This window comes from Candoia aspera, chromosome 2, assembly GCF_035149785.1.
Source record: "Candoia aspera isolate rCanAsp1 chromosome 2, rCanAsp1.hap2, whole genome shotgun sequence".
NCBI classification, from domain to species: Eukaryota; Metazoa; Chordata; class Lepidosauria; order Squamata; family Boidae; genus Candoia; species Candoia aspera.
Genome location: NC_086154.1, coordinates 166,877,475 through 166,901,026, shown reverse-complemented (window position 1 = coordinate 166,901,026; position 23,552 = coordinate 166,877,475). Strand labels below are relative to the sequence as shown.

Genomic DNA, 23,552 nt, shown 5'->3' with positions numbered 1-23,552 from the left:
TGCAGCAGGGATGCGGTCCTGTCACTGCTCCAGACCAAGGAGAGGAGGGCCCTTGGGTGCCTCGAGGAGGAGAGGAACACTCCAGCCATCCTCTTCCCGCAGCTATGGTAAGGGGTAGAGCTCGGAAGGAGGTGGTCTGTCCTAACAGTCAGGAACCACGCTGAGACAAAGAACAGGTCTCTAGTGTTTTATTGCTGCTACATAACAGGAAAATCCTAACAAACTGAAGAAGCGTGGGAAAAACCCAGACATATAAACCCCAAAGGTTAAGGCGGGCCCGATCTGTGTCTCTTGGAATGGCTACCTAATTCCTCAGTGCTACGCATGCGCTTTACAGCCTGGATGGGAGCCCCCTGCTCGCCATCCTCACTCATGACAGCTGTGGTGAATTCATCCTTGATTGACTGGGTGGTCCCAGTGTCTTGTGTCCTGTCCTCAGGAGGCCATAGCTAGACTAATCCAATCTATCTCCAACCTTTCCGTTTGGATAAGATGGTGGAGAAGGTGGTGGGACTGCACTCCAGAAGGCCCCGGAAGAATTGGATGATCTGGGCCCTTTTCGGCTAGCTTTCAGGCCCAGCTGTAGTGCTGAGGCAGCATTGACTGAACTTGTGAAAGACCTCTGGTAGGACCAGAACAAGCCCAACCCTGCTGGCCAAGGATTGATTAGTTTCAAACGCATACTGTAAGTCTTTCATCCCAAATGGGGAAACCTCCTGGTGTTTAATTTTTCTTTCCTGTTAGGCTTCTTTTGAAAGGAGAGGCACCAGGCCAGAGCAGGCAAAGGACCAGATGCAGCAGGCTTTGAGTCACAGAGGCGAGAGGACGGCAGGTTTTGTCGTGGCAGCCCCCACTCCTGCCATTACTCTGCATCTCTGATGAGCAACGGTGGCCTTTGTGGGCTTCCTACATGACCACCAATGTGCAGGCTGGCCAGCCGAGTGGGGAGGTGGCTTTGAATGACATTGGAGAGGCCGCCCTGCCCCTCTTTTATGCCCCCCAAGCTCTGTCGCCTCTTTCGGACCCCAGGCCCCCACGCTGGGAAAAAGAAGGGAGTTCTCCCCTGAGCGGACAGGACTCGGACCCTGCTAAGTGGCGGGCAAGAGATACCAGGCTGTGCGGGCCCGAAGGGAAAGGTGTATCAATAGTGGAACTAAGTGGTAGAGTCAGGAGGACAAAGCTGGTAACACAGAGGAAGGACTGAGACTGAGCAAGCACACCCTCTGCTGGAAGTACAGCCTTTGGCCCCAGAAGTAGTTCGTTTTTATCCAACAAATTAGTTAGAACAGGAGGCTGTATGTGGGAGTTGTGACCTAATAAAGATGTTTCGGGTAAATGAACCTCCGACTCATTATTATTAGAAGAGAGTTTGAAACAGAAAGGAAGGTCAGATTGCCCAAGAGGCCCAGCGGAGAAGCAAGTCGGCCTCTCTGCCCCTCTCGGTGCTTTGTGCCACGCGTGACTGTGCTTACGTGCTGCTCACGAACAGGCAGCTTCCCACAGAAAAGGCAGAGGCCAAAGGCTACCAAGAGAGTCGGCCACAGGGCTGCTGGCCACTCCTGGCCAGGAGACGGCAGCCATTCTTGGGCAGGTACAAAAGGTGGCTAATGGGGATGCTTCCCCGGTTGCTGAGGGAACGAGACTCAGCTCGCCTCTGAAGCCACAGGCCAGCCCCCAGGCTGCTCACTCCCATTGTGGATTGGCCTGCCAGCTGGCAGACACTCCTCTGGGCCTCTCTTGCGGGTTGCCAATCCTTGCACCACCAATCTCGTTCCCTGCAGAGCCATCCAGCCTCTGCTATGGCGCTAGGACGGCTGTTCAGAGTAAGCGAGGCCCCCTCGGCCGCCTAGAAACCGGGAAGGGGGAGAAAGTCAAGGCCCCGACTCTCTCTCCCTGGCTCAGGCCTCTTTCTCTGCTCCCCTCTCCTCACAGAACGTTTTGAAAAGGTGTCCATTTTCCTGTTTTGAGAGCAACAGGGTACCAAGTACCAAGTCCTTCTCCCAAACCCCAGACTCGGCGGGGCACCATTGACGAGCCACAAGAATCTGCAGGAGCCCCCAGTCTCCCCAAGACCACTTCCTGTCCATAAGGGGCTTGCAGGGGAAAAAACCACCGACAGGCTGGCTGGCCGGTTTGGAAAGGGGAGGCAGAGCTAGCTGGATGTTCTTCCATGTCTCACCTTCTTCCTCCGGCCAGGACCGAAGAGGCACAGGGATGGATCAAGGAGCAGGAAAACTCCCACGATGGGGTCACCGCTTCTACCTCAGGGGTGAGGAGGGTTTGGCTATGTGGCCAGTGGGAGTTGCACCCTAGGCTTTAGCCAACTTATTGGTATGCAGAGTGCTTTCGATTTATGTTCATATTTAATACGAACAAATCTCATTTGCAAGATTCGATGGACGTCCAGGGGGGTCCAGAACCCACAGCCTGGAAGATGTGGAGTCCATTCCCGATTCGGCAAGCTACTTCTGCAAGGCTGGGATTTAGCTCATGGATGGGTTTTGAAAAGGGGATGGCAAAGAGAGAGCAAAGTGTCCTCTCCACTCCTCTTTCCAGTGAAAGCTCCATGTGGGTAAACCGAGGACAGTTGCACCTGCCACTGGGTGCAATCTTCTTTCCTATCCGGTTGCCAGATGCCCCGGACCTTGAGTTGCCCCCCTTATCCAGCTCTCATTCAACAAACTGAAAGTGAGCCCCTGAAATCCTCTCTTATTTTCCCGAACAGAGACTAACCCTCCTTAGCCCTGTATTCAGCTGAAGAACGTTTGGGTTGTAATTTTAGGATTCATCAGAAGAACCCCTGCCCTCGGACAAGACCAGCAACCTGGGGGACGTGAAGTGGGAAACGAGTCCCAATCCATCGAGGTAGGCGGCACCTCGGTGGGTGAAGATGTTGTGGCAGCTTCCCCAAGGGGAAGGGTTCAAAGGCTTTGGGGCACGCACAGGCTGATGATTTGGAAGAACCAGATCCGTCCTCCCATTCTGCCCTCTTTTGGGTCATTTCTCCTAGGACCGAAAAGACACAGGGACAGGCTGCAGAGGAGGCATTGGAGGCCCACATCTTTTCCAACCCATGGGTAAAGAAGGGCAAACCCTTTCTGTTGGGAGGGCCCTGGGGAGGGGGGCCTCAATTCAGTTCTCCTACCCTGCGGGTACCATGCAGGGCTGCTGTGGGGACCTGGGGTGAGAGAACGCCTGACCCTTGGGGCAATTTACACAGGCTGGAAACTGGTACCCAAGCTCTCGTGCAATTGGCTCATTCGCTGCAAAGCAGCAGGGAAGGGCCCTTTGCAGCTGACTGGTGGCCTAAATGGGTGCGACCCCCTATCCATGCCTTTCCTCTTTCTGCCTCATCCTCTCAAGCGCCCCGCTGCTTCCAGGCAGGGCTTTAACAGTAGAAAGCCTCCTTTTCCGGGGGATGGGTGGTGTGGGGCGGGGGATTCCTCCAACCTGGGAGATGCGTCATGCAAGAGAAGCACCGTTCTGGTCAGGCGTCCTGCACTCGATAGGCCTTGTCTTTGTTCTGAAGCCCCCAAGTCCCATGGAAATAGCAGTTCTGAGGCACTTTTCCCTTTGTGGCCATAGAGGAGTCATTGTCATTCATAGGATTCCCCTGAAGAAGGGCAAGACACATTGGATGACATCAGCAGCCTGCAGGAGGAGGCCTGGGACCTCAGTCTCATTTCAAACAGGTGCCCTATTTTGGCTGTACACCTGCTGAGGGACTGCCCCCCCTTCCCCAGAACAGTCAGCTGGAAAACATTAGGTCTTTTCTGCTCGATTGTTTAAAACAGTGTTTGGTGGAAGCCTTGCAAGATGGTGGCTATTGCGGGTAGAAATGTTTCTCTCCTCCCTTCTCACAGTGGAGAACAGGAACTACAGGGAAGCTGGCGTACTGAGACAAAGTGTCACCTGACCAGTTGATGGCGGAGGGACCTGTCCAGGGAGCAGGGGGTCCCTTGGTGGGATCCTGCACTGTTCTATCTCAGCTCTACTTCTCTGTTCTCCTCCAGAACCTGAGTTTCAGATGACTCCCGTTCCATAAACTGACCCCTAATCTAGGTCTAATCATCTGGTATCTCTCCTCTCAACAACAGGTCAGGGGAAGAAAGGTACACTTCAACCTGACCTGGACCAAGAGCTGGTGCAAGACTCGGACCCAGTCAACTACCTCGCGGGCATGTCGAGTAAGGCTTGTCACTCAGGGTGAAACTGAGGGCTTCCCCAGAGAAGGAGCTATTCCTGCAACCTGCAATTCAGCCCTCACCTGGAGGAATTGGCCTTTCACCATCACTTCCGTTTCCTCTTTCTTTCTCCCTTTCGTATGCAGAAGGTGCTGGATAAGATCTGCCACCTGGCCTCCACTTCCTCCCTTGGACTGAGCCAGGTCGTGCCCTCCCTACATGCCGTGGCCCGGAAGAACATGAAACTGGCCACGCACCGCCTCTTAGAGCTGCCATGGAGGTAGGCAGGGATCCAGGTTCTTCCTTCCTTGAGTTGCAGGGAAGTCCAACATCAGGCCGACTTCTGTACTTCTCCCTGTGGACCTGGGATGGGCAGAAGGGTCTGACATGGTTGCCGCCTGATTTTCTTTCCAGCACCTGCAGCGAGCTGCTCTGGGCCATCGTCACCTCGTCATACCGCAGCAGGGATGAGGTCCTGTCCCTGCTCCTGGCAAAGGTGAAGGAGGTCCCTTGGCTGCCTCAAGGAGGAGAGGAACGCTCCAGCCATCCGCTTCCCTCAGCTACGGTAAGGGGTAAAGCTCGGAAGAAGGTGGTCTCTTGTACTCACAGACTTCAACGTCTCCCTCTTGGAGATGCCATTGTGTCACCTGTGTCTGTGGGCTCCCAACAGGCAAACGAGAAGGCACTTCTTGAATCCTGCTTGGGAAGGAAGGAAGGCCCTCTGGGTAGTGAGTCTTGGCAAAGAGAGGGATGCTACCAAGAGGCAGGGTGGGCTGCGTTCGGCAACTTTCCTTAGGAACTCTGTGGGTGAGGCAGACTCTCCTTCTCTCCTCAGGCCAGAGCAACGAGGCTCATAGGGAGGATTGTCCGGGCTGAGGAGTGCCCTGTGGTGCTAGAGGCATGGTTCCCCAAAATTCTGCTCTGCCTGCTAGATGTCATCATGAAAGGTGCCAGGCTGCAGAATATATCATCTGAAGGAGAGGACCATCTGCCTCTGGAGTAAGCAGCGGCACTGGGAAGGAGAAACCTCCTTCTCCTTCTTGGGCTTCTGAGTTCCTCCCCCTTTTCCCTTCACAGATCCAAGCAGCAGTTCTGGTTTAGCAATGCCCTTGTGGCCCAGCAAGTCCTCTTCTGAGATAGCCCGGGTGTTGCATAGACCCCTGGAAAAAATGCTCTCAAGCACATAGTGCTCCCAGCTTGGGTGCCTTGCTTCTCCCATGAGGCCTGTCCTGAAGCTTTAAAGAAAAGAAAGGAAATGGAATCTGGCCTTTGTGTTTTTCCAGAACACCCTTGGGGTGGGGTAGAGGGACAAACTCACACAGATGCAGCAACTCCCATTTGGTGGCCAATGGCTGCAAGGAAGAAGAAAGGTCCCCCTGCAGCTCCCTCCCCTCTGTGCAATTCTGGTGGCATTCCAGGGAAAGGAGGGAGAGACCCTGAGGAGGGAAGCTTCCCTGTGGGCATCACGCAAAGGATTTCTTTTGCCCCTCAGACTACAGGATCGTTCCTTGGTGACTCTGGCCTTCTTTCCTCTGCAGGGAGACAGTTGACATCATCCAGGTGCTGCTGGCCAGGGGGGCACACCTGTCCCTGAAGGAGACCTGCAGGGAGATGTTGTGCCGCCCAAGCTGCTGCCTCCAGGGTGTGGCTATTTTGGTGAGGGCAAAGGGCAGTTTTCTCTCCAAAGAGAATGTTTCTTCTCCTCCTCAAGACCAGCCTGGCCTGTCCGTCTGTTGGCTTTTTCTCAAAAGGGCTTTGGTGTGTTGCAGGGCCCTCGTGGAGACCTGCCACATGCGGCTTCCAGAGACATCTAAGTTTGATCTTGGAGAAGGAAGAGGAAAAGGAGCATTTGGCTGCAGCAGTGGTCTTCTTTGTTGAGGTGGGAAAATCCCCACCTTAGTCTGTAGGATTCTGAGCCAGGGAGGCAATGGGAGTTGGCTAACAAGGGTGATGCGGAGGAGAAAACTGAGCAGGAAGGGCCTTCTCCATCTCTGTGAGAACTACAAGGTGGTAAGTGGCCCTCGCCCACAGGGGACAGACAAACGCGGAGCTTCTCCTCTTTGGGGACAATCATACAGGACGCTTCCTTCTTGCAAGCACCTTCTCTTTAGAATTACAGCAATAATGTTGCTGGCCTGGACAGATTTAGCCAGTGGGCTTTCTTACCCCACAATGAGATCTAACCTCTCTAGTTCACGCAAGATCGAGCATGTGGGATGTGGCACTTTTACTCGGTCCTGGGATGAGGATGGCTTGCTGCTCTCACATTCCATCTTCACTTTCATTTCTCTCAGAGTTAAGAGATTGATAGCTAAGATACCCAAATCTCCCATTTTCTCTGCAGATGATGAGCCCCGAGGAACTCTTGTCATGCCATCCTCAGTGGGCTCTGCAGTTCCAGCCAAATTATCACCTTGCAGTTCTTGGGCTTGGTGGAACAGCTCAGCCTCCAGACACAGGAGGATGTTTGGATGCCGCTGAATGCCTCCTTGGCTGCCCAGTACCACTCGCTCTTCCACCACATGAGTCCTCAGCTCCTCCTTCTTTGGAAGAGGAGGAAAAGTCAATGGAAATCTTAACTGGGAGGCTCCATGGGACCCATTCCTTGCAGGGCAAGGAAAAACAGCCTTTTCCTTGGTCTGTCATACGAAGCAGCAACCATTCGATGGGCAGCCTTGAAATACATCTGGCCTCTTCTACAGCACCGGAAAGATCTTGAGGGGACAGCAGCCATCCACACCCTTATTGCGGTGCTGATGCATGTGGAAGATGTTGGGGAGGAGGTGGCAAAGGTGAAGGCCCAGCTTGCCTGGGAAAAGAGGGTTGCAACTTGACTAGCTGACTCACTCGAGGAAAGCAGTAGAGGAATGGCACCAGCTTTTTTCTCTCCTCTTCTTTTGAAGGCAGCAAAGGTTACCCGCAGCACCTAGCAGAGGTTCACCACTGGGACCTTCGGGGCATCCTCCTGGTAGTGGGTAGTTACAGTCTGCAGGAGCTTCCTCATCAAATAGCCAAGCACCTGGTAAAAGCCCTTCTCTGGCTCCTGTTCCCCTCTAGAGGTGAGTCATGGGTGATGCATGCAGCACTTGGTGGTCTCCCACCTATGACTTTTCTACCTCTTCTCCTAGATTCTGTTCCCCATCTCGGAGGGGCAGTTGGAGATGGAGATGTTCACCTGCCTTTCTTTCTTTAAGAGCAAGCAGGCTTCAGTGAGGCGCACCCTTCAGTTCCCCATCTCAGAGGGGCAGTTGGAAACAGAAGTGTTCACCTGCCTTTTATACTGTAAGAGCAAGCAGGCTTCAGTGAGGAGAACGGCTGCTATGTTCATTGGTAATGGAAAGAGAAGGCTCTTTGTAGGCAATCAGGCGGGAGGTCTCATCCCCCAGGTTCAGGGTTTCTCCTGCCCAGGGATAGCCATGTTCCAGCCAAAAAGCATGGCCCACTGCAGTCTTTCATAGAGTCACTGGGCTGTTTGGGCCATGGACCTTCCTTTAGGCCAGGCGAGGCATGAGCCTGGAGTCCTCTTGCTGAGCTTCTTGTTTCCCCCGGGATCAAAGGCACAGGGAATTCTGGAGTTCTGGCTGCATTCAGTGGAGAAGCAGGCTTTGAAAGAGACAGTGGTGTGTTTTGCTCCCTCCTTTCCACTATAGGTCATCCGCTTCATCTTAATGGCAGCCTCCTCACTGGAGGGACGCTTTCTGTCTACCTTGCTTGTAAGCAATGCCTGTGCAAAGTGACAAGAGGAACAGCATTGGGTTAGGAGTGTGGGAGAGGAAGGGAGGGAGGGGTTGTGCAGGATGCATTTTGACGCTCTGGTCTAACTGTTGTCTTTGCAGATCTGGAAATGCTTCTGGGTGACCAGGACCCTGCAGTCAGGTGAGTCACCCAGAGAACGAAAGGTTTGGTGGAAAGGACCTTCTCTCTCCGCTCTCAAGATGGGCTGGTGGCTGCCCTCTGGCGCTTGGTAGCAGGCTGTAGGCGGCAACGATACCACCACCACCCCTGGCCGAATATGACGGCCTTTCCGTTGGATGGACCAGTGGGGGAAACTGGATAACAGCTGCTCCAGGTGTAGGATGGAGGCTAATGGAGGGAAAGCAGGGGAAGAGAGCCACGGTTTTCCTCTGATGGGACGGGACTTGCTGTGGCCTGAGTCGGCTTTGTTAGGGTGGGGGCCAAAAGCAGAGGACCTTCCCACGAAGGGAGGAATGTCCCCTGATGGGCTTCCTCCAGTGAAGTTGAGGCAAGGCTTGCGAGCAGAGAAACCGACTGCCTCTGTGTCTTCTCAGGAATTGGAGCCCTTCCTCCCACACCAGGGAACATCTTGCAGCACCAGAGAGAAAGACCGCTAGGGTGCCGTACCATCCCCTCGCAATGGACAAAGTCAGTCGCCGCTTGACGGGGCTGGGAAGGAATTTTACCCAGAGCCAGCTTGGTCTAGTGGTTAAGGCAACAGGCTAGAAACCAGGAGGTGGTGAGTTCTACTCCTGTCTTAGGCGTGAAAGCCGGCTGGGTGACTTTGGGCCAGTCACTCTGTCTCAGCCCAACTCACCTGACAGGATTGTTGTGGGGAAGATAGGAGAAGGATGGGGTATTAGGTATGTCCCCCTCCGTGAGTTATTTATAAAAATAATAAAGGTAGGATAAAAAAAATCTTTAAAAAATAATAATCTGCTGCTGGACCCCAAAGACTGTGGGGTCTTTGCCTTCTTCCCTCTAGTAACATTCACCCTAGGTTGGCTGTTGACGGGTTAAAGTTGTTCAAGAAATAGTGAAAGGCTATTTCTGACCATGTCGCTTAGGTTCTTTCACGTGTTTGCTCCAAGGAGCAAATTCACCCGCCTTGGGACAGCAAGTGCTATTCCCCGCTCCCAGTGGGCAGGAGGGATGACGCAGGTTCCTATCAGAAGGCCCAGGGGCCGTTTCCTCTAGCCCTGCTCACCCGGAGCCCTTTCTCCCCCACATACTTTAATGCTGGGCTTCTGACTGAGCTGGGTCGGGGAGGGGTTACAGAAGGTTTCTAGCTCCTGTGTTGAAACAGACACCGATCCTGAGTTGGAGAGCTGAGCTCTCCGAAGGAGCTCCCAGGCAGGCCCTTTTTCTGCTCTGACAGGTTTTAGTCCGTTCAAGCCTACTGCCAAGCCTTCCACCAGCAGAGGGTAAGGACGGAATGCCCAGCCGCAATGGCTACTTGCGACTGGGTGCTCCAGCCTTACGCAGAGCTGAAGAAGAAGACTGACGGGGAACAAGCGAATGCATTTGGAGCCGGAGGCCTGAGCAGCCATCAACTGTCAGAACGAACAGAACAAGCTGTCACCACAGAGGAGAGCCATCGAAGAAGAAGAGAGGAAGGGGCGGGTCAGAAGCAGAAGGCGGGAGGCTTAAAAGAGAAGGCGGGAGGAAGTAGGCCCCACTCGTGATTTTAACAGGGTTTGATACTGTCCCAATAAAGAACTACGCATATCTCTAGTGGCTTGTGCTGTGAGTTGCTGGATTTGGGGCATACAGATCAAGAACCTCACACAGAGCAGCTCTAAGAGCCAATTCCCTCCGTCTGCAGCATCCAAAAGGAAACCGTGGACTTTTGAGAGCGGTCCACTGGGCAGCCTCCTCGCTAGGGAAACCGGCAGCTGCTCACACTCCACCGTGGCCAAAGGGCCAAGGGCTTTCCTTGGATTCTCCTCCCCAAACCTCCGGCCTGCCCTCTTTGACCCCCGGCTCACGAGCAGCCTTTCTGCCTGCGCAGGGGGCCTCTCCACCCCACCTGTCCAGACGCTCTTCCTTTCTTCTTTCTCTGCCCCCTCTGCCTTGCCACCTCCAAACTCGGCATCCAATCCTATCAGCATTCCCGTGTGAGCTCTTTCTTCTCCCCACAAGAGACACATAGTAGAATAAAGGGTAATAAAATATTTGATTCATAAAAATTTGGGTGAAGAAACTATTTCAGCAGGAACAAAAAAAGAGAAAAGAAATGGAGTTGCTTTATATATGAATCCCCAACTAAAAGCAGAGCTTCTACTGACTGATGACTATGGTAGGTGGTAGGATGGAAGTTACTTTGCATGGGACTAAGACTTCAATACTAGGAATTTGTGCCCCAAATGAAGACCAAGGATTGTTTTCCAAATGACCTATGGAGAGATTAATAGGTTTTCCTTAAGAAAATTGGTGTTTGATGGGAGATTGCAATGGCATGATCTTCCCAGAACTAGACCAAGCTTCTGAGGAAAACATTAAAACCCCTCAAGGCAAATTACCAGAAGTTTTCTTTGATCTGATGGACAATTTAGGGCCGGTTGATATATGGAGACAGAAAAATGGTAATTCAAGAGAGTATACCTACTTTTCTGAAAGACATAGATCCTTTTCAAGAATAGACATGATTTGGATTTCAAAGAACTTGGCTCCTAAGGTTTCTAAAGTAGAGATATTACCAGAGACTTTTTTGGATCATAATCCTGTGAGTTTGGTTTATAAAAGAAAATCTAATTCTTTCAGATGGAGACTGAACTTTAAAGGTGATAACCAACACCTTGAATTGGACCTGGAAGCAAACTGGCACCCAGTGCAGCTCGCGCAGCAAAGGTGTTATATGCGCCGACCTAGGGGCACCAAAAATAGCCCGCACAGCTGCATTCTGGAACAGCTGAAGCTTCCGGATACTCTTCAAGGGTAGCCCCACGTAGAGCGCATTGCAGTAGTCTATATGGGAGATGACCAGGGCGTGAGTGACTGTTTGGAGGGCTTCTCGTTCCAGGAACGGGCGTAACTGGCGCACAACCCGAAGTTGTGCAAAGGCCCTCCTGGCCACGATTGCCTAAAGAGGGACAAGATTTGACTTTAACAAGAAACTATAGGCCAATATCATTATTGAATAATGACTACAAGTTGTTCACAACCATTTTAGCTGACAGGCTGAAAATAAATTTGCAAGAATTTATTCACGAGGATCTATGTGGGCTTTTACCTAAAAGCAGTTAAAGGACAATGTTAGAAATGTCTTGGACATTTTGGAAAATTCAAAGCAACATAATGAAAAAGAAGCCGCACTGATTTTCTTAGATGAAGAAAATTGCCATTTAACAATTTGAATTGAGCTTTCTTGTTCAAGGTTTTGGAAGATACGAATTCTGGAGTGAACTTTACCAAATGGGTAAGAACGATTTATACACCAATTCAGAGGATTTTAAAGATTAATCTACAATTGAAACCAGAGGTTTGTCTTTTGAGATTGATGGACAAAGAGTTGAAAAAAGTCATGGAACTTTGTTTTTATCATGATAACTGCAGCAAGATTATTGTATGCACAAAAATGGAAAGATTTGGCACTACCCACAACGGAAGAATGGTTGGTGAAGTTGATGGAACTTGCCTGCTAAAGATGATGGAACTTGCTGAGATGGCTAAATTGACGTCTTTGATCAGAAAAAAGACAATATCTACGTTTATTGCTGATGGGAAACGCCTTATAAACTGTTTGCCTGAAACAGAAAAAAAGGAACTTATGGTTTATGGTTTTGATGATTCAACAGAATAGAATATAGAAAGAAGAGAGCTATGTTGTAACCATAAAGTAAGAGGTAAATCTATAATTGTATTGATAACTGCTGTAAAGAAGATCAGAAGCTCCTTTGTATCTTTTTTCTTTCTTTTCTATTTTTCTTCTACTTTTTTTCCTTTCTTGCCCTTTTAGCTTTCTCTTTGATTTCTTCTTTTCTTTTTCTTACTTTTTCTTAGTTCGTATTAGTTTTTATCTTCTTTTAAAAAAACCTTTAATAAAATTATACAAAAAAAGGACTACTTCCACTGGAACCCCAGAGGGCAGGAGGGATAGAAAGAGCTTTCTATTCCTCCTGCCATCTATGGCAACCTATGGCCCCCAAAGATCCCTTTTCCTGCGTCTTGCAAATTAGCTTTTTAGCTGAGCAATTCTGCTGTCTTCCACCAACCTCCTTGCAAACACTGGGCTGACCCTCCCTCCCTCCCTTCTTCTGTTTTCCTCTCCTCTGTCCCACTATTATTGCAAAAATAAAGTATTTCTTTAAAAGATAGCAGCACCGTCTTGGTTTTCTGCTTCGCATTGCAGGATTCCTGTCAGACAGACTTGGTGGGCCTCCCAGATGCAGTTGAATCAAGGCACTGTCCCACCTGATCCTGTGTGGATCGGACCTCACCTCGAATATCAAATTAGCTGGGCTGCAAAGGCTGCAACAGAAAGGCAGGCAGCCCAGATGGTCAGAGAACTAGAAGCAGCTTATCCAGGCCTGTAGGAGGAGAGGGGAAAGTCGTCTGTCGGAGGTGGCTCCCTCATTCGTGGTGCTGTATGAGGTTTGGAAAGGGGCTTGATGCTCCCTCAGATCCTTCCAGGTCACGGCTTCAGTGTGGAAATGGGCTGTGTTTTTCTGCTTCAAGAAACCCATGCGCATCTTTGATGTTTGCAGATAGGTAAAAAGGGTTGGGAGGAGCTTCAGCTCCGGTACAGTCATTGGAAGATTGGTAGGGCTGAAGGGCATTTCCCCATCTCACGGTTCTCACTTCCCCCGATCTCCCACCTCCGCTGCAGCCCCCACCAGCCAGTGCCCCGCATCTCTGATGAGCGACTGGTGGCCTTCTCGGGCTTCCTACATGACCACCAGCACCTCCAGGCTGGCTGGTACAGAGGAAGGTGGCTTTGAGTGACATCGGAGAGGCCGCCCTGCCCCTCTTGTATGCCCCCCAAACGCGTTGCTCACGAAGAGGCAGCTTCCCATGTGAAAGGCGGAGGGCAAAGGCCACCAAGAGAGTCGGCCACAGGGCTGCCCGGCCACTCCTGGCGCCAAGAGAGCCCCCATCCTTGTGGAGGTTCAAAAGTGGCCGTTGAGGCGGTTTCCCCGGTTGCCAAGGGAACGAGGTTCCGAGCCTGCCTACACAGCCGCCAGCTGGGGCCCAGGCTGCTCGCTCCCTCTCTGGATTCTCCCGCTGGCCGGCAGGCACTCCCCTGAGCCTCTCTCGCTGGGGGCCTCTCCTCGCGCTCTTGCCTAGAAACTCAGGCACCCCGAGTGTGGCGTGGAGCTGATAAAAACTTGGTCCCTGAATTTGGGAGAGAGACTAACTTTGCAAAGTGGCTTTTTGCCTACCCGAAAACACGAATCACACAGTAATTCCTTTCAAGTCCTTTTCTAGGGCACAGAAACAAATGATACATACATTTGGTATATGTGATACGTCAGAAAGCAAGTAACCAAACAATAAAAACATTGATTACATGTGAGAATTGAACAATAGGAAACACTGATTCTAGGTAACATTCCATAACTGGCAAAAAAAAAAAGGGGGGGACGTAGTGAGTCTGTCAAACCCTGGTATCCAAGGCAAACAGAACCCTTGAGTTCCAAGTAAGGCTCTCACCTGGCACTTGAAAGCGTTCCCTTCAAAGTCAGGCACCCTGAGCGCCGTGGAGCTGAAGACCTAGTCCCTGAATTTGGGAGAGAAACTATTTAACCTTTGGAAAGGTGGCTTTCTTCCTACCCGAAAACACGAATCAGAAATGTATTTCAGGCAAAAGCAAAAAGCCCTTATTAAGGGGGATCAAACCCTTTTATAGGGCACGGAAACAAATGATACCTACGTTCAGTATAGGTGATATGTCATAAAGCAAGTAATCCAACAGTGAAAGACATTGATTACGTGTGAGACTTGAGCAATAGGAAACATTGATTCGAGATAACATCCCACAAGTGGCAAAGTTACAAGTCACATCACTCCCTTTCCCAGCCAGGTTTGTGTCTTTAAAACTTGCAAGTGTGTTCAAGGACTTTTAGAATATGCTCCCTATTGTGTTACCTGGAATTTTTAGGCTTTGTTATTAGTTTTTCAGGAAAGGTGATATTGACATTTCTAACATGGCAGTCTAGGCCTCTTTTCTAACTGTAGGAAAACATGTTTTTTCTTCTGGGCCAAGGCCATTTCTTCTGGTACGTGAGAACTTGCCTTTTCAGCAACTAAACAATAGGGAGCGTATTCTGGAAGTCCTTGAATACACCTGCAAGTTTCAAAAGATACAAACCCTGCTGGGAAAGGGAGTGATGTAACTCGTTAATTTTCCATTTGTGGAATGTGATCTAGAATCAACGTTTTCTATTGTTCAAGTCTCACATGTAATCAATGCCTCTTATTGTTTGATTACTTGCTTTATGACGTATCACGTATACTGAATGTACGTATCATTTGTTTCTGCACCCTATAAAAGGATTTGAATCAGGGCTTTCGCTTTTGCCTGAAACACATTTGTGCTTCGTGTTCTCGGGTAGGCAGAAAGCTACCTTTCCAAAGGTTACGTTCTTTCTCTCCCACATTCAGGCAATAGGTCTTCAGCTGCGCACCCAACTCGGGGTGCCTGAGTTTACAGGCAGCAATTTGGGGGCTCGTCCGGGATCTCAGTGTGGCACCCTCAGGGCTCGGATCGGCCTGCCTCAGTCACTGAACACACCTGCCGGCACTGGGTGAGTTCACCCGTGCGTCTTCGGAGGAGGCAGAAGGCCGAGGAGCCAAGAGGGGGTAAGGGCCAGGAGGTAAGGAAATGGTACAGGGGAAGAGCGCACCCCTGGGGGGTCCATTGGGGCTCGGGGTCCAGTTGCGGGACCAGGGAAGGCTGTCTGTCCTCACCTGTGGAACCATCGCCCAGAGGAGAAGGAGCTATTACCAGCTCTGACCGATTATTTCAGGTATTTGAGAAGAGGTGCTCGGGCATAGGGGCGGAAACCTCAGGGTCTCCCCACCTTGTGAGAAAATCAACCAGACTGCAGTCAAAGGAATCACAAAACAACATGAAAAGCTAGCACAACTGAAAGAGGCCAATACACCCACAGGGGCAGCTGGACTGTTCCCTCTCATGATTGTACGTCAAGCTTATTAAAGAAAAATTCCTACAGGCTTGGGATGCTGGAAAGCTCTTGGTTCAACTTGGAATGGGTAAGAAACAAGCTTTTTCTTTTTCCTAAACAGACACTGGCTGAGATTTTTGGAAAAATTATGGTAAACAAAATTAGTCAGAATGGGGACCTTTTAATTGTTGTCAACTGAAACTTTTGCAACTTTTTTTTGTGGGGGGGGAGAAAAAGAGGAGGAGGAGGAGGAGGAGGAGGAAATAAAAATGAAATACTGGTATTGTTGGGTACAACTTTCGGATGACATTTGTCCCTGCAATCCAGAAGCCGATTGTAACACTGTCTCGAGATCTTCTCCTTGTAATTCGGCTACAAATCAAAATTAACCCTATTAAGAGTACTCAAAGAAATACCAGGAAATTGATTGTTCAGAGATCTGATGAAACTCATGATGCATTTTGCGCCAAACACTGAAAGACCTTTTAAGCATGTGCAGCTTAATGTTAAAAATGAAAAAGGTCTTTAAGCTATAGTAGTTGTGTGTGTGTACGTGTGTTTGTGAATAATTTGCCACTGACCTTTGTATTTTTTTCCCTTATAAATATTGCTCCAAGTAAAGTAATAAGTGAATTGGAAATAATCAAGTGATTATTGCAAGGCTGTAATCTGAAACCACCAAAGCTAAGAGAAGATTGGTACCCAGCAAATACTACTACCAGGCCATTACGATCAGAATAATCAGCCTTTCTTTTAGTTAAGAATATGTAACTAATAGAACAATATATTTCTTTCTGTTTGCCTGTCTCCCTGTTGAATGGTTTGCTTGAATTCCACACGAACCTCCCCACCTGTGCACCAGGACCAGGTGTTTCTTTCTCCCAGCTGAGAGGTGGGGAGGAAGAATTGCTGTGTTCTTGCCGGGCTGTGATGGATTGCATGCGGGAGCAGACAGGGAGGTGTTTTGTCGATGTTAAGGCACCAGTGTGTATTTTCTGCTTGTGAGCATTTTGTCTGTCTGGATTGGTGTGTGCATGTAAGGTTGAGAAAGTGTTTTGAGTTGTGAGGAGGCAGTTTAAAAATTATGTGAGCCTGCCCCTTTAAAAACTGAATCTCTCTATGGTGGTAAAGGAATGTTTGGGGAATGGATGCAGGTTCTGGCCGTGCCTGCATCCACCATTCATGCTGGTGTGTTTTGTGTGTATTTTGTGCATTGTGATTGTGTAACTTGGGTGCATATTGCAAGAAAGTTGAGAGGTTTCTGTTAAGTCTTTGCCAGTTTGGTCTAGTGGTTAAGGTGCTGGGCTAGAAACCAGGAATAGCTTTGGCTGCTACTGTCCTACCTGCTCAAATATCAGAAGACTTGGCAATGGGTTTTCGATTAACTGTTTTTTGTTCCTCATGGGGTTGCTGAACTCAACTGTCTAGTCCCGCCTTAGGCATGAGAGCCGGCTGGGTGACCTTGGGCCAGTCCCTCTCTCTCAGCCCCACTCACCTCACAGGGTGGTGGTTGTGGGGAAAGCAGGAGGAGGGAGGAGTATTCGGTATGTTTGCTGCCTTGAGTTATTTACAAAATAAAAAATAATAAAGGCGGGATAAAAATAAATAAACTTTATTCTTCATTGTTTGAAGTGTGTGTGCATGTGTGTTTCCCTATTTGCCTTAGTCTCCCCCAAGCCCCCCTCCTTCAGTCTGCCTCTTGCCTGCTTGTTACAAGCTTGAGGGTCAGAATGAAGAGGGGGGAGGAGGAAGAGGAGGACAGAGGGGGAATACGGTGCTTCCACAGAAAACCCTTTCTCCCCCCTCTTTTCAGGATTTTTTTTTTTTTGCAACACTTTCACACACATCAAATACAAGCTTTTGAGTTTGCACCAAGATTTCACTGAGTGTCTCTACATGTGCAGAGTGCAGATCATATAAGACTGAGATTGCCTGAGAAAAATAGAGGACGGAACAGAGGGGAAACCCTTTGGCGGGCTACAGGAACAGAGCTCAAATCCTCAAAATTTGAGCTTCGCTCCTGCAGTCCCACGAAGGATTTCCCCTCTGTGCATGTTGGGGAAGGGAAACCCTTCTACAGGCTGCAGGAATGGGGCTCAAATCCTGAAGATTTGAGCTTTGTTCCTGCAGCCCCACAAAGGATTTTTCTTCTGTGCATGGAAGGGAGGGGAAACCCTTCAACAGGCTGTGGGAATGTAGCTCAAATCCTGAAGATTTAAGCTTTGTTCCTGCAGTCCCACAAAGGATTTCCCCTCTGTGAATGGAGGGGAGGAGAAACCCTTCTACAGGTTGCAGGAACAGAGCTCAAATCCTGAAGATTGCAGCTTTGTTCCTGCAGCCCCACAAAGGAGTTCCCTTCTGTGCACAGAGGGAAGGGGAAACCCTTCAACAGGCTGTGGGAATGGGGCTCAAATCCTGAAGATTTGTGCTTTGCTCCTGCAGCCCCATATTCCCTTCTGTGCACAGGAAGGAGAGGAAAGCCTTTGGCAGACTGTACGAACAGTGCTCAAATCCACAAGATTTGAACTTCATTCCTGCAGTCCCACAAAGGATTTCCCCTACATGCCGGGCAGGCGGGGGGTGAGGGGAACCCTTTGTCAGGCAGAAGGAACAGAGGTCCACAGAGGTCGAGTTTGGTAAAAACATTGGCACCAAGCAACCTAAGAGCTCCAAAATGAGAGGCAGGGGGTAGCGATTCCTGATGGTGATCTGGTTTGGCAGCCAGTAGTCATTACACATCCAAAGCTCCCCTGAATTTTTCTTGACAAACAAGACCGGAGCAGCTGCAGGTGAGGAAGAAGGCCTTGTAAACCTCCTCTTCAGATTTTTCTCAATGAAGTCCTGAAACGTTGCTAACTGGCTCTGAAAGTGGGTAAATTCAGGCTACTGGAATCTTGGCACCAGGAACCAGGTCAATGGAGCAGTCAATCTCTGGGCATTTTTGGCGGCAAGTTGATCCACGCTGATTTCCATTGCCACTTGGCCGGTAGTTAATTACTCTCCCGAGGTGACTGGGAGGTCATCTTCCAAGGAATCTGAGCTGGTCGTGACACTTCAGTCTTAGTCGCCGTCGTCGTCTCTGCTCTTTTGGAGATCACTTAACTCGCCGTTCTTCACCCAGAAGCTCGCACATATCAGCTGCTCTGATCACTAGAAAGATGGCAAGAGACAAGTGAGGGGAAGGGCCTTCACAGGCGGTCCCTGTGTCTGTTTCTCACTGGGCCAATTGTTCGTTAAATGACTCTCTCTCTCTCGTGCTTCCCTCTCTTCGAGATTCAGTTTATATAGAAACTTTTTTACCTTTGTGTTTTTTTAAAATAAAATCTAACTTTTATTTCAAGTACAAAGAGTACCAGTTAGTGTTCATTGATAGTGGGACTAAGCAAGCTATCTACATTCTATACAGCTATATTGTCATGAGTACTGATGGTGAGCAGGAGGGGGCCCTTATCCAGGGGGAAAAACACATGCGTAGTACTGAGGAGTTAAGCAGCCATTCAAAGAGACACAGATCAGACCCGCCTTAACTTTTGGGGTTTATCCGTCTGGGTTAATCCCAAGCTTCTTCAGTTTGTTAGGATTTTCTGTCTAATGTAGCAGTAATAAAACACTAGAGACCTAATCCTTGTCTCAGCGTGGTTCCTGACTGTTAGGACATATATTATTTAAATTTTTAATGGGTTGTTCTGCTACTTAATTACTCAGTATTCTTTTACACTCTCTTTACAGTCAGGAGGATATCCTCTTACAAGTGTTCCTGCTCAATTCAATTTTACAACATGAGGGATCCTGAGTGGGAAGCAGATGAGATTTCTCATTTGCCCATAATGATTCCCGTTGACTATTCGACATGCCGGTTACCTCTTTTATACAAAACAGGAAAATCAGAAGTGCGCAGCTTCTTCTGGGCAGGTGACCAAAGCTGCCGTCCTCTCTTCTCCATGGCTCACAGCTTGCTGCATCTGGTCTCCGGGCCTTTGCCTGCTCTGGCCTGGGTCCTTCTCCATTCAAAACCATCCCAACCAGCGATATGAATGAAAGGTGCTCTAAATATGTGAGGGAGAAAGGGCTCCATGTGAGCAGGGAGAGAGGAAATGGTCCCTGGGTCTTCTCACATGAACCTGCGTGATCTCTCCTGCCCACTGGGAAGGGGGTAAGGGCACTCACTGTCCCAAGGTGGATGGATTTGTTCCTCGGCTCCAGACCTGCCTCCCAACGGACTGACATAGAGAGCAGCACTGATTTTGCTTCCTTCTCTACACTTAGCAGTATTTCAACACCAGCTGGCTGAGTTTTACATTTTTACTCTTTGTTCACTGATGAAGAAACAGAATGGAGCAAGTGCGCGAAATAACCTAAGCGACACGGTCAGAAGTAGCATTTCACTATTTCTTGAATAACTTTAACCCGTCAACAGCCACGTTAGGGTAAACGTTACTATGGGGAACGCAAAGACCCCACCGGCCAAGTCCAGCAGCAGTTTTTTTTAAAGATTTTCTTTTATCCCACCTTTATGATTTTTGTAAATAACTCAAGGTGGGGAACATACATAATACTCCATCCTCCTTTTATTTTCCCCACAACAGCAACCCTGTGAGGTGAGTTGGGCTGATAGAGAGTGACTGGCCCAGTGTCACCCAGATGGCTTTCATGCCTAAGGAGAGATTAGAACTCGCCACCCCCTGGTGTCTAGCCCATTCCCTTAACCACTAGACCAAACTGGCTCTGGGCAAAATTCCTTCCCAGTCCTGTCAACAGGGAACTGACTTTGTCCATTGCGAGGGGATGGTATGGCGCCCTAGCGGTCCTTCTTTCTGGTGACGCAAGATGTTCCCTGGTGTGGGAGGAAGGGCTCCCATTCCTGAAATGACAGAGAGATCCGGCAGTCGGTTTCTCTGCTCGCAGGCCTTGCCTCAACTTCACTGGGAGGAAGCCCATCAGTGGACATTCCTCCCTTCATGGGAAGGTCCTCTGCTTTTGGCCCCCACCCTCACAAAGCTGACTCAGGCCACAGCAAGTCCCCTCCCATCAGAGGAAAGCCGTGGCCCTCTTCCCCTGCTCTCCCTCCATTGGCCTCTATGCTACACCTGGGGAAGCTGTTACCCAGTTTCCCTCACCGGTCCATCAGGCGGAAAGGCCGTCATATTCAGGGGGGTATCGTGGCCGCCTACAGCCTGCCACCAAGCGCTGGAGGGCAGCCACCAGCCCATCTTGAGAGTGGAGGGAGAAGGCCTTTTCCACCAAACCTTTTGTTCTCAGGGCGACTCGCCTGACTGCAGGGTCCTGGTCACCCAGAAGCTTTTCCAGATCTGCAAAGACAACAGTTAGACCAGAGTGTCAAAATGCATCCTGCCTAATACCTCTTTCCCTCCCTCCCTCCCTCCCTCCCTCCCTCCCTCCCTCCCTCCCTCCCTTCTGCAAGCTGTGAACCCAAAGATGTTTCTCTTATCCCTTTGCACAGGAATTGCTTACAAGCAAGGTAGATGGAATGGGAACTGTCCCTCCAGTGAGGAGGCTGCCATTCAGATGAAGCAGGTGACCTATAGAAGAAAGGAGGGAGCAAAACACACCACTGTCTCTTTCAAAGCCCGCTTCTCCACTGAATGCAGCCGGAACGCCAGAATTCCCCACGCCTTTGATGATGGGAAAACAAGAAGCTTAGCAAGAGGACTCCAGGCTCATGCCTTGCCTGGCCTAAAGGAAGGTCCATGGCCCAAACAGGCCAGTGACTCTATGAAAGACTGCAGGGGGCCGTGCTTTTTGGCTGGAACATGGCTATCCCTGGACAGGAGAAACCCTGAACCTGGGGGATGAGACCTCCCGCCTGATTGCCCACAAAGAGCCTTCTCTTTCCATTACCAATGAACATAGCTGTTCTCCTCACTGAAGCCTGCTTGCTCTTACAGTATGAAAGGCAGGTGAACACCTCCATCTCCAACTGCCCCTCCAAGAAGGGGAACCGAATCTAGGAGAAGAGGCAGAAAAGGCAGAGATGGGATATGCCTTTGAAACAAGAGGAGAGAAAAAAGCTGGTGCCATTCCTCTACTGCTTTCATCGAGTGATCTCACCTCTAGAGGAGTACAGGAGACAGGGAAGGGCTCTTACCAGGCGCTTGGCGATTTGATGAAGAAGCTCCTGCAGGCTGTAAGTCCCCACCGCCTGGAGGGTGCCCCCAAGGTCCCAGCAGAGAGCCTCTGCCAGGTGCTGCAGCGTATCCTTTGCTGCTTTCAAAACAAGAGGAGAGAAAGAAGCTGGTGCCATTCCTCTACTGCTTTCCTCGAGTCAGCTAGCCAAGCTGCAACCCTCTTTTCCCAGGCAAGCTGGGCCCTCACCTTTGCCACCTCCTTCTCAAGATCTTCCACGTGCATCAGCACCGCAATGAGGGTGTGGATGGCTGTTGTCCCCTCAAGATCTTTCCGGTGCTGCAGAAGAGGCCAGACGTATTTCAAGGCTGCCCATCGAATGGTTGCCGCCTCCTAGGACAGACCAAGGAAAAGGCTGTTTTTCCTTGCCCTGCAAGGAATGGGTCCCATGGAGCCTCCCAGTTTAGGTTTCCATTGACTTTTTCCTCCTCTTCCAAGGAAGGAGGAGCTGAGGACTCACGTGGTCGAAGAGCAAGCGGTACTGGGCAGCCAAGGAGGCATTCAGTGGCGTCCAAACATCCTCCTGTGTCTGGAGGCCGAGCTGCTCCGCCAAGCCCAAGAACTGCAAGATGATGATTTGGCTGGAACTGCAGAGCCCACTGAGGATGGCATGACAGAGCTCCTCAGGGGTCATCATCTGCAGAGAAAATGGGACATTCGAAAACTCTCCTCCAATGAAAGAGAGAAGAGAAACCTAACCCTAAGAAAGCCCACGGGCTAAATCTGTCCAGGCCAGCAACTTTATTGCTGTACAGTACTTCGAAAGAGAAGGTACTTGCTGGAAGGGGCTTCCGGGAAACCTCCTCTACGATTGTGACCAAAGAGGAGAAGCTCCGCGTTTGTCTATCCCCTGTGTGCGAGGGCCACTTACCACTTTGTAGTTCTCGCAGAGATGGAGAAGACCCTTCCTGCTCAGTTGGCGAACGGTCAGGCTGGGGTGTTCCAGCCTAGCCATGAGCAGCTTCCAGGTCCTCTCCATGGGGGCTTGGCTCTTGTAGTTAGTCAGCAGCTGAAAGAGAGCAGAGCAGTCGAAGGCCCGTCAGTGGCCGGAGGAGGAAAGAGAAGGAGAGAGCTAGCTTCACTGGGGAGAAGGTGCCCAAAAGGACCCCAGGGAAGATGCTTCACCCTTGCTCTTTGGGGAAGCAGGAACATGCCTCTAGGCTCTCCTTTAGTGGCAGGGAAAGCAAGAGAGATTGCTTTGGGAACTTTATGCCTCTCAACGGGACCTCACAGTGGCCTGGGTCGATTCCCATTTTCTCCTCCACATCACCCTTGTCAGCCAACTCCCACTGCCTCCCTGGCTCAGAATCCTACGGACTAAGGTGGGGATTTTCCCACCTCAACAAAGAAGGCCACTGCTGCAGCTGAATGCTCCTTTGCCTCTTCCTTCTCCAGGACAGAGCTCAGATGTCTCTGGAGGCTGCACATGGCAGGACGGGAGGTCTCCACGAGGGCCCTGCAACACACCAAAGCTCTTTTGAGAAAAAGCCATCAGACGGACAGGCCAGGCTGGGCTGGAAGGGGAGAAGAAAGGTTCTCTGTGGGGAGAAAAGCTGCCCTTTGCCCTCTGACATACGTCACCAACATGGCCACGCCATGGAGGCAGCATCTGGGGCGGCACAACATCTCCCTGCAGGTCTCCTTCAGGGACAGGTGTGCCCCCCTGGCCAGCAGCACCTGGATGATGTCAACTGTCTCCCTGCAGAGGAAAGAAGGCCAGAGTCACCAAGGAACGATCCTGTAGTCTGAGGGGCAAAAGAAATCCTTTGCGTGATGCCCACAGGGAAGCTTCCCTCCTCAGGGTCTCTCCCTCCTTTCCCTGGAATGCCACCAGAAGCGCACAGAGGGGAGGGAGCTGCAGAGGGACCTTTCTTCTTCCTTGCAGCCATTGGCTACCAAGTGGGAGTTGCTGCATCTGTGTGAGTTTGTCCCTCTACCCCACCCTAAGGGTGTTCTGGAAAAACACAAAGGCCAGATTCCATTTCCTTTCTTTTCTTTAAAGCTTCAGGACAGGCCTCATGGGAGAAGCAAGGCACTCAAGCTGGGAGCACTATGTGCTTGAGAGCATTTTTTCCAGGGGTCTATGCAACACCCGGGCTATCTCAGAAGAGGACTTGCTGGGCCACAAGGGCATTGCTAAACCAGAACTGCTGCTTGGATCTGTGAAGGGAAAAGGGGGAGGAACTCAGAAGCCCAAGAAGGAGAAGGAGGTTTCTCCTTCCCAGTGCCGCTGCTTACTCCAGAGGCAGATGGTCCTCTCCTTCAGATGATATATTCTGCAGCCTGGCGCCTTTCATGATGACATCTAGCAGGCAGAGCAGAATTTCGGGGAACCATGCCTCTAGCACCACGGGGCACTCCT

General features: G+C 50.4%; 1 protein-coding gene across 1 annotated transcript in view; it reads right to left on the bottom strand.

Moving 5' to 3' along the window:
* The window catches only part of LOC134490168 (uncharacterized), a 66,245-nt gene that overhangs the window by 42,011 nt on the left and 682 nt on the right, over positions 1 to 23,552 (bottom strand). The window contains exons 2-6 of the mRNA XM_063293058.1: positions 22,767 to 22,889; positions 22,529 to 22,646; positions 22,062 to 22,199; positions 21,651 to 21,827; positions 21,380 to 21,523 (exon numbers count right to left, since the gene is read on the bottom strand). Of these exons, the coding sequence (XP_063149128.1) occupies positions 21,380 to 21,523; positions 21,651 to 21,827; positions 22,062 to 22,199; positions 22,529 to 22,646; positions 22,767 to 22,889 (700 nt within the window). The remainder of the gene's footprint in view (positions 1 to 21,379; positions 21,524 to 21,650; positions 21,828 to 22,061; positions 22,200 to 22,528; positions 22,647 to 22,766; positions 22,890 to 23,552) is intronic.